The sequence below is a fragment of the Typha angustifolia genome, chromosome 13 (genome assembly GCF_048772165.1).
Source record: "Typha angustifolia cultivar Huaian chromosome 13, ASM4877216v1, whole genome shotgun sequence".
Lineage (NCBI taxonomy): Eukaryota > Viridiplantae > Streptophyta > Magnoliopsida > Poales > Typhaceae > Typha > Typha angustifolia.
This window is the reverse complement of record NC_133251.1, coordinates 3,315,687-3,326,433: the sequence shown is the minus strand read 5'-3', so window position 1 is coordinate 3,326,433 and position 10,747 is coordinate 3,315,687. Positions and strand designations below refer to the sequence as shown.

Here is a 10,747-nt window from a genome sequence, read left to right as displayed (position 1 = left end):
ATTATTTATGTAAGAAGTTATGTTTAGTTATAAAATTGTGAATAAGTACGTTAACTATAATATATTTTAAAAAAATATAATTTATAAATAAGTATCATTTATACACGAACAAAATTGTTAGGGTATTTATTGGTGGGCCTCTTAGGCGGGTTTCTTTGGGCCCCAAAAAAGAGTTCTCAGCCCAGCAAAGATTAAAAAGGCTAATCATCTTGTGCAAGCTTTACCAGTTAACAGTGATTTTAATCATGATTGGCAAATTAAGGAAGTTGCTTTGATGTCATTTGCCGGCAAAACCTCCGGTATTTGTGGCGATTGGTCGGTTTGGCGGTGATTAAACATTGCTTAAATCTCTATTAAACTCATCCAAGAAATTAATGTTAATTAGCACAAGGTCATCATTATAGAAGAAAACAACATAAAGGACAATTAGAGTAGTTAATTTCTTTTAGTCTTCTTTATTCTCCATCGACAAAGTTAGCTATCTGTTGCTTTACATAATAACCATATATATTTTAATCTGGATCTTATCTTGGGAGTCTATTTAAATTGGAAGCTCATCGTCCTGTCTCACTGACTATATATACATAGGTTTAATTTACCAAACTTCTCGTGTTAGGTTGTTCTTTTCTATTGTAACCATTCAGGAGGAGATGTTGCAATGCTGTCTAGACTTTTTTATTTATCTTAACTTCTTTGGAGGGATAAATTATTAAACCCTAAATCACCGTTAAGTGAGTAAAATCAAACTTAAAAATTATCGAACAACTTAAACTTTTAAAGTAGTTACGTTTGAGTGAGAAAGGAAGATCTTCCTGGCAGAATTTAGTCCTTGGGAAACATCTAAACCACCTAATTGTTTCTTTTTGTTTAGTTTAGTACTCACATGTATGTTAAATCTTTGGTTGGACTTTCACAATCTTGAAGAATTTAAAAAAAAAATAAATTCCTGATGACCTACTTTGATGTCCTGCATTTGTATTTCTTTTTTTTTTTTTCCTCTTATCCCTTATTATCTTCTTATATTTAATCACCGACTGAGAAAATGATATCTAGAAAGGACAACCGAGCTTAACTTCTACTTTTGTTTCTTAATGCCTTCTTATGACATAATTATATTAAGCTAATCCTATCATGACACACTCGTAAGGGCGGTTTAACTTATCCATCTTCTAAATAGTTTCAAAGAATTCTGTACTCCTTCCCAGTTATATATCTGATGACCCAAAAGAGTAGATAGCTACAGCGTGGAACTCTGAGAAGTTGAATGGATGAGAAGAGCTACAGCAGACAAGGACGAAGGTGGTGCAGGGTTAGAGGTTTTAGGATGTCTTCTAATGGCATCTCTGCTATTAGACTAAGACATAAGCTGCTTAGTTTCTTCGGCCAATGCCTACATTTGCTAGGGAGAAGTTCGAATGAAAGTAGTGGTAGAAGTAGGAGGAGCTCAGTAGTTTCTCAGAGGCGACAAGGAGGCCAACCTGAATGTAACTTGAGATATTACGAGAGATCGAATTCCTTCTACAAAGAGGCGATCGACGATTGCTTGGAGTTCATCAAGCGATCGTCGGTGACGGTGGACGACATGGTGGCGGTTGATGGTGACTGAGAGATTTTTGATGTAATGCTTGTAGAGTTGTAATATGTGAATACTGTATGGTTTGCATAGTTCAAAGCATGGAGCTCATAATTCTCTTCAGTGATCCTGTGACAAACAGCCACACCTGCAACTCCAGGAAAACGGATTCTGCTGAACTATTCTAGAGTTGCTAAATTCTCTTTAGCACAATTTTAAGTTATAGAAGCTCGTAATCATTAAGTCATAGACATCAAAGAGACTCAGATATTTCCAACATTTGGCAGGAGAAAACCCCCAAAAAACTGATTGCATGATATGGCATCAGGAAATAATAGAAAGCTTTTCATTATAGCTTTTCACCAACTTCAAAACAATTATTGCAGTACGCATAACTGAATATATATCTTTCTCTTTTCTTTTCTGTAGTAAAGAGACTTAAACCACATCAACTTCAAGTTTTAAGGAAAAGAAGAGAGGAAAACGAACTACCACCAATGATATTCAGGAAACTACTATACTAATGAACACAAGAGCTGGTGCCTAATTATTTGGTTAGCTTGAATTAGGAAAACTATGGAAAACATTTTGCATGTAGTTTTTGGCGTCATATGCTATGTGCAAAAAATCAGAAGACTCGTTATGCAACACTACCTGCAGGATGGAAGTTCATGATTAAACTAAATGTCCTGCCAATCACCAGCTTAACTGAGACTTTTTCAGGGCATTCAACTGCCTTCAAGCTAGTCAATCAGCAATTCTGAAGGACAGTAAAAACAACTACACATCAAAAGGAAACAAGGAACTACTAGAAAGTGACAGAAATAAATCATAACATGGCAACAAAGACATCAATCTACAAGAAATATACTTGAAGGAACTACAGATAATTAGAGCAAATGAACATAAACCAACTGGTGCTGCACCACATATGTTATCATGCAATAGAGTGCAAAAAGTTCCAAGATGTCATCCGTACAATGCAAAAGAGAGAATATCAGATGTTCCAAAATAAGAATTTGAAATGAGCTCTTTACCAAAACCATCTTCGAAGAAACAGTAAATATGGAAATTGTAAAAAAGCAACCCTGAATCAAAATCATGGCTGCCTCTCCTCTCTTTCTCGATTCCACTGCTCTATCCTAGCCCTCCGCTCCTCGCTACCTTCCCTTACAGGGCTCCTTGCCCTTCTGGGGCTCCCATGACTCCTCCTACCTCCGTCCCCATCGTATCTTCCATGCTTGTCTCCACTCCTCCGCCCACTCCCGCGATAGTCCCCACGGCCACGACTATTTCCATGATCACGATGTTCCCTCCGATGATGAGGGCTCAGGCTGCGACTCCGACTCCGGCTTCCCCGGGACCTCTGGTACCGCCCAAACAGCTTCTTCCTCAACTCCCTACCAATCTGCTTCACATGCATGAAGTTGCAATAACCGCCGCGATTACAACTATCCTCCTCAAACTGCCGGCATGTGGCCTCCCGGAAATCAGTGACGGGAGAAAAATCCACAATTATTGGCTGGCCTGAGTAGAACCTGCCCTGAAGGGCCCTAACTGCCGCAGCAGCCTGATCCTCCTCCTTGAACTGGACATAGACATTCCCTATCATGTGGTCAGCGAGGTTGTCGCAGACATTGAGGGTTTCAATCTCACCAAATTTGCTGAGCTCCTCGAAGATATCCTCATAAAAATCCTCAAAGTGTTCCTGGATCTTGCGGGGCTCAATCGACTGGCCCTGGGCATCAACACCTGGGGTGATCATGTCTGGGCGGTGATACATGTTGGAGAGGAGAAGAGTTGGGGATATCGTTGGACGATTGTGGAGCCGGGAGCATCGGTCTCCATGGCGGCATGCACCAATCTTGAAGTAGAACGGGCAGTTGACTCTGTCCTTCTCAGTGCCAAAGATTGAAGCCAAGTGCTCTGCCATGAGTGTTCCGCAGCAGATGCGACCTCACAACCTCCAGAAACCTAAATGGTCGGGAAAATGATGTTAGAACCTTCCTACCATTCTAAAATCCAATCTTTTTTACTGGGTTAGTACTGGAAAAGGGACTATTCCGTGAAAGCGGAGCCGTCAAAGAATAAATAACATCCAAAAGGGTAACCTCGAACCTTTCTCAATACTAATGCATTTTGAGAGAATGGATCTAGCTCACTACCTTCCGGAAAACCCTAATATCGAGCTATTTTCCACTAAACCTAATCCACAAACCGTGTTAAAATAGAGAAGAAAACCACCAGAGATTACTTGGTAGAGTAGAAATGATCACAAATCTAGCTTGCACAGGATTAGGTTTTGCACATCTATCGACCAAACATTAATAATTACACCTAATAGAGTAGAGATTTCAGAAGAAGAAAAATAGAACAAAGAAGCAGCGAAAACCAAGAGAAAGAGGGCTAGGGTTTGAAAGAACTTACCTTGTTCACTCGTCGGCGCCGAAGAAAGAGGAATTGGGGCTCCTCGTCGCCCAGAGTCGAAAAGGGTGTCGCTTTTCGCTATTACAACATCGGACGGAGTCGGAGGAATGAAGATATCCGACCCAATGAGGAGCTACGAACTTGAACCCGAAACCGCATTACCGGGACCGTATAGTCTATAGCCCTGGGACTCGACGTGTTGATATATACTATATGGGCTCGACTGGAGAATTGGATCCAGTTTGGATTAATCTAGAGTTCTAGACATATACTTGCGATTAATTGCTAAATCTCAACTCTTGATAGAGATTTTCTTATTCTTTTTTTAAAAGAGAATAATAGTACAAGTACATCAGATGACCACAAGGAGATAATAAAGATATAACACAACTTTATAGATGACCACATGAATTACAAGTACATTTTGAGTGTTTAATCCTGTCAAAAAAAACATAATGGTACAGTAGCTATGCTCTTCCAGTTTAAAAGCCTTTAACAAAATAAACTGACAAAAAAACTCAAAACACTTAATTAGTAGCAGTGGCAACAGGCTCAGGTTGTGCTTCTGAGTCCTTATTCAGTGCTTCCCAATCGACTTCTCTTAGAATTTTGATCCTCTCTTCCAAGGGTATGAAACCTGATTGCGGATTAACAGCTCCAGAGAGCCCTCCAGCTTTATGTATCAGGTGTATACTGCCTCCCATGTCTGGGCCATGGAGCTTTCCAGTGAGCAATACTCGAAGAGGCATGAAGAGAGATTTCCCCTGGCAAAACACAGTAAGGATGGGGTTTCAGCTCAGGAATCAAAGATGTCAAAACACTCTGACTAATACCATAAAACATTGAGGAGACCGTGTATTGTCGTAAAAGATATAAGACTTGCAGAAGGCCAATAAATAGGTTGAAAGTATAGGGCAATGGGATTCCAACTGATGGCAGCATTTTAAGGACACAAAAATATTGTTGTCTTACAATCTTAGTGGTCGCTGTAGATTGAGCTGCAATTCTTTTTTAGTACAACAGTAGGCAATTCTTTCTTAAAGTTGACAAGTAAAAGAACTGAAACTTTTCTGTTTACCATTGCTGTTACAACTCATACAGTCAAATTATTGCTTATGGTATTATCTAACTGCTAAGTAAGCTGAAACAAATCCAAGATGTGCTAGTCTTGATGCTTCTTCCATGCAGGAAGAAAAAGAATTGCAATATTATTCTGAATTCAAAAAGGAAGAGAGAAAATCTAAACTATCACTGGCCTTACTGGAAAGAGTATTATGCTATGTTTCCTACTAACACTGACCTTACGCTTAAGCGCCTTGCCAAAGCCTTTCACCCACTTCTGCCAACCAGCATGACCTTCCTCCAGTGCTCCATGGAGTTCTCCACTATCATAAGCAGAGATCAAACTTGCTGCTACCTCGGAAAGCTTATCTTGTACAACAGGTTTACCTTCTACACTGTAGATCACACATTACATCACATATAAGCAGCAACTTGTAATTAAAAGGTAGTTTATCATTTCATCATGGAAAAGCAGCCATCTGAGATTGGGCTTAAGTTAAGACATGGTCTAAGTGTCTAACATGCCAAACCCAGATAGCAAAATCCACCAAGAATTAGCATGCTTCACCAGGCAAACAAGCAGTTGCCACTATTCTGATTCCTCGGCAGGGTGAGATGCATTGCATAAAAGACGTATAAAGGATGTCAATGAAGAACTCGAGAGCAGTGCAGTGGTACCACAAGATTATATCTACCTGTTTAAAGTAGAGTGCAGTGGATAAGATAGCAAATTCGACAGGGCCATATCTGCTTCTGTTATCAAATCAATCCCATCCTTTAATAGTTCAGTTGCCTCCTGTACAATTGCATTGTATAGTGACTGTTAGTATTTGTTCCTCGGTTAACAGTTTAAGAAAATGAACTTGTAAAAACAATATGTAGGATGAGAGCGTCACTAAATGTGACAATAAGGACTGTGGCCAATGCACTATGGTGCCGCGAGCTTGTCATGCAACAAGCTCTCAGTATTGGGGTTGAGGCTACATAAATCTTTTACTCCATGCTCCACAGACAACTTGCACTGCAGGGAAACTCACGCATGTGGATGCCCATTTTTAAGAGTGATAGATTCAGAGCATTGGAACCATCAATAAATCATTAGGTAGCGTACTCACATTCTAGATTGCTATAACTTAAAGAGTCAGGACTGATACTTCTCAAATTGTCCAGTTTTGGCTGATACCAACTTTTTCTAAGGCCAAGATCACTTAATATTTTGATGCTCTTAGTTATAGCACCTTCTCAAATTTCATGACAGCTTGAAGCAGCAAGCCTTTCCTAATACTTGGGATTGACTTCTTATTCCTTCTTGTTTACTCTTACATATTCAACATAATGAAAAAAAAGGGTGTCTAGATGTGGAATATGTAAGCACGACGAAGATAATATGATATGTGTGACATTACCCATATAAGACTTGCATATGACATGCCTGCTAGATGATATATATTTACTAACATCAGCAACTTTCATATTTTCAAATAGTACTATAAGAAATACAAAGTTACAAACTTATACATAAACTTCCACAGCTGTAGCTTTCTGTGCTTGCTACAGCAGCAAATAGTTAACATATAAACAATGTCACACATAATTGTGATTTCATAGCACTTGTAAGACCACAGAATATAAATAAAATATAGAAAAACTCAAATGAAAAGAGTAATTTTCAACCTCAACAAAAGTTCCTTCAGTTTCCAGGAGAATGCCAGCACACTTCCACCTATCTCCAAATATTTTGATCAGCTCTTCTGAGGGAAGGGATCTTAAATGTTGCCCATTCATCCATCTGATACAATACATATATTTGTCACGAGAGCAAATTTCACATTTTTTTTGTCAAAGAAATGAAAAGGGACTTGATTTCTCTAAAATTTAACAGCACTAACTAGTGAGCTAGCACAGAGTGAGAGATAGAAGGGACAAAGGGGAGAAGAGACAGGGACAGCTGGGGGAGGTAGGGGAAGGGAGAGAGATGATACAGCTTCAACCATTCAAACAACACTGATAAAGAAACGGATCCAAAATAACCAATGAAGCTGAAAAATTGCCACAAGAACTGAGCATGCAGAACCATGCTGCAACATGTCATCAATGCTATTAAACTGGCATATTTCCCCAGAAATGAGGAAATGATTAGATGCAAGTGCTGTTGGTACAAACCAAGCCATTCTATATATCAACAATGTAAAGTCTTTCTCAACATACAATTAATTGACAAAAGGAAAACCTGACCAGGCAATTCTCATATTCACCTTAGTTTTGTTGAATCAAAGATGGCCCCACTTTTATTGACACGACTTATTGAGAACTTCTCGACTGCTCAAAAGAAGAGCACATCTTAGTAAATTACCCCAAACAACAATAAAACAAATAGCAGCAGAGTAATATAAGCAATCAAGAAAACTAACCAAGCTGATCAATGGTGAAAAATTCATTTTCTGTACCATCACCCCAACCCAAGAGTGCAAGGTAGTTCACCATTGCTTGAGGAAGATAACCCATCTCTCTGAACTGCCAAAAGAAAAGGAATAAGTTGTAAGAAACTAATATAACAGAGGGAGAGGTTCATATAGTATGAAAAAATAATAATAATAATAATAATAATAATAATAATAATAATAATAATAATAATAATAATAATAATAATAATAATAAAGATTTTCAGTAGCTTAATTTGGTTATAAAACTGTTCCTCAAAGGTTTAATAGACTACCTGTCCCACTGAAGTTGCACCATGTCGTTTTGACAGTTTACTTCTATCTGGAGCAAGGATTAGAGAAACGTGTGCAAAGGAAGGCATCGCAAAACCAAGTGCCTGCATGAAAACATTGATGATCACACAGTTGCCAATTTTCTATAAATCTAACATAAGACAAACTGCAAAGGAGGGTCAAAGAGAAGAGAAAATTTACTTTGTAAATAAGTGCCTGTCTTAAGGTGTTTGGCAAATGCTCCTCAGCTCTGACATGTAAACAAGCATAAAGAAAACCACATCAGACCCATTATATGTCAAAATTCAAACTTACCTAAGGATGAGAGATCATCCAGTACATGAAACTATCTTACCTAATAACATGGGATATATGCATGGTAGCATCATCAACAGTGACACAGAAATTGTACACAGGTTGGCCATTGCTTCTCATAATGACAAAATCACCAAGTGTATCTAAGCCCCAACTGACCTTCACGAAACTATCAAATGGATCAGAATTGAATACTACAATAAGAAAACAGATTTCACGAATGGAAAAGGAATGATACCATTATCATAACCGTGCCAGAAAGATCATTGAGTACTTTTAAAGTTTTAATCATTCAAACTAATGAAGATCTTACCTCTCCACGAATAAGGTCACTGATTTTAAGTGACCCTTCCTTTGGCACACGGAAACGGTATGTATAAGGTGTGCCTTTCGCCAACTCCTCCTCTACTTCCCGATCTGAGGCAGTTGCCCATTTCCCCGTATATATGGGAGGCAGCTGCATCTGCTTAGCAGTTTCTTTCATTTGTTCAAGTTCCTAGCAAGAATAACAATTCATGAGGAAAATGAAACTTCATCAACAAATATGAATTCCCTACAAAGAATTAGTTCTTTTTTCCTTTGACACATTCAAGTAGATGAGAAAAAGATACCCTATGAAGAATATCAGCAAAAGATACCCAGCTAGACTTCATAATGCCACACCAACCCAAAGAGGAAAAATGAATAGTCATATAGTAAATTACCTCATTAGAGCAAAAACAACGATAAACAGCACCAATATCCAACAATTTATCAGCATATTGTTTGTACAGAGAGTTCCTTTCAGATTGTCGGTAAGGACCATAATCTCCACCAACTTCTGGCCCTGAAGATTTACATGATACTTTCATCTTTACCATATGCAACACAAAAGATTTCAGTCATAGTCTAGTAGACACAAGTCTGAGAGCTAATAAAGATGAAAGATAAGATAAAAGTGCATCTTGTTAATGAAACTAAAACAATGGATCTAGAAGAACAAATTGTAACCTAGGAAACAACAGCTACACAAACCAACAGTATCTTAATCTCAGTTTTGCAATCTTTGAAGATACGAAGTCATTTCAGCTTGTATAAAAAAAAACTCAATTATATGGCAGATGGGTGATTTGTAAATATTCACCTTCATCCCAATCAAGACCAAGCCAAGACAGATCATTCAACACTGCTTCCTCCGACTTCTTAGTAGATCTCTCCAGGTCAGTATCTTCAATTCGAAGTATAAATTTCCCACCTTTGGACCTATAAGTGATATATTCATCACAAAGAACATGCTAAAGAAGTAAAACAGTTCCCTAATAAACCAAAATCTACAGATTGAGGAGATATGAGTTGCACGAAACTGAGGAAGCCATAAATTTCACAGAATAATTTAATACAGGACTTCAGATACGACAAGTAACATATTAGCACCACATTACAATATACATTTAGAATGTCTGTTGCTATTCCAGATTGATTATATAAAACTTTACCTTTCCTTCTTGCGTGATCTGTTGGCGGATATCTCAAAAAGAGTCATATCTGGAAGAAATTTCTGTTGCTGGATATGACCAAAAACAGCAGTATATATATATTCTTTTTGACTGATTAACTACAATTTAGGAAGCAAGGAACACAACTCATTTCCCATTTAAACAGCAAGGAATGAGATGAGACATGCCCTTAAGAAAAACTCTCTCCTTTAATGCTAACGGGCTGTTGATAGAATACCATGGAACTTTTTCGCTTTGATCGATTGAGATATATTCTGCCTAGCATATATTTTATGACATGACCCTTGTTATGTAGAAAGACAGGACTTTTGAACACTTGCAAGAAAATGGTCAATACGGTCGAAAAAAATGTTGCTCGATGATATAGCAGATGGATTTATTAGTATACTGTTGATCAAGTAATCTAACATCCGCGAACGCATTCATCACAGACGCTGGCCCAAAAGAAATTGACCTTAAGAATTCTTCGCACACAGAATCCGACCATGAAACGCCAAATTCACAATATTTAAAGATGAAAAAACAGTAGATGAATTGTTTTTGACTCGAGGAACCCCAGATCTAAACTTCAGAGACCAAAATCTTTACAGCTGATGAAAGAAACGAAGGACAAAGTCGAACCTGGCGAACAAGTAGTTGAAAAGAGCCGTCCTCGCTCCACCAACGTGCAGATTCCCCGTGGGCGACGGAGCGAACCGGACACGAACCTCGCCGTCCACCGGGCCAGTGGCCGATATGGAGAAATTCCTCCGACGAAGGGAGAGGTACGGCTTTGACGCGAGGTTTGAGCGCAAGAATTGAGGTGGAAGCTCAGGTAAAACCCTAATTCGCAGCCAAGGCGACGCCATGAGACTCACCATTTCCTCCTCGGCGGAAGCTTTCCTCGGTCGAGTTGGAACGAAGATGATAGACTGCTATCGTGAGTGATTTATAGCAGGGTCCCCTTTTTGGTGTTCGCCGCTCCGTGACCTATCGATCAAGATCAGACGACTGTCGTTTAATCATTGAGGCTTGGACTCACTGTTTAGAAATCTACGAGATAATTAAGATCAAAATTAAATACTAGATAATTTGTAAATTATAGATAAATTAAAAAAATAATAATTAAATCTAATAGTAAATAGACGTTTATAACCTGAGAAATGGATTATGATAGATAC

The 10,747-nt window shown here is 38.5% G+C and overlaps 2 protein-coding genes across 3 annotated transcripts; both read right to left on the bottom strand.

Moving 5' to 3' along the window:
• Window positions 1-2,479: 2,479 nt before the first annotated feature.
• LOC140773215 (splicing factor U2af small subunit B-like) lies at window positions 2,480-4,159 on the bottom strand. The gene is made up of 2 exons (XM_073115673.1): window positions 4,001-4,159; window positions 2,480-3,547 (listed from the first exon to the last, which is right to left on the bottom strand). The coding sequence occupies exon 2, from the start codon at window positions 3,504-3,506 to the stop codon at window positions 2,673-2,675; it is 834 nt and encodes a 277-aa protein (XP_072971774.1). The 5' UTR covers window positions 3,507-3,547; window positions 4,001-4,159; the 3' UTR covers window positions 2,480-2,672.
• A 212-nt stretch (window positions 4,160-4,371) lies between these two features.
• LOC140773214 (glutamate--tRNA ligase, chloroplastic/mitochondrial) lies at window positions 4,372-10,494 on the bottom strand. Of its 2 annotated transcripts, XM_073115671.1 has the most exons (13): window positions 10,209-10,494; window positions 9,215-9,333; window positions 8,796-8,917; window positions 8,405-8,587; window positions 8,132-8,250; window positions 7,978-8,026; window positions 7,779-7,880; window positions 7,474-7,576; window positions 7,318-7,381; window positions 6,737-6,851; window positions 5,758-5,858; window positions 5,301-5,457; window positions 4,372-4,764 (listed from the first exon to the last, which is right to left on the bottom strand). In XM_073115671.1, exons 1-13 carry the CDS (start codon window positions 10,445-10,447, stop codon window positions 4,528-4,530), a joined length of 1,710 nt encoding a protein of 569 aa, XP_072971772.1. In that variant the 5' UTR covers window positions 10,448-10,494; the 3' UTR covers window positions 4,372-4,527. The 2 variants fall into 2 exon arrangements, with proteins under 2 accessions (XP_072971772.1, XP_072971773.1); XM_073115672.1 differs by lacking the exon at window positions 10,209-10,494 and having other exon boundaries at window positions 8,796-8,942.
• Window positions 10,495-10,747: the final 253 nt, after the last annotated feature.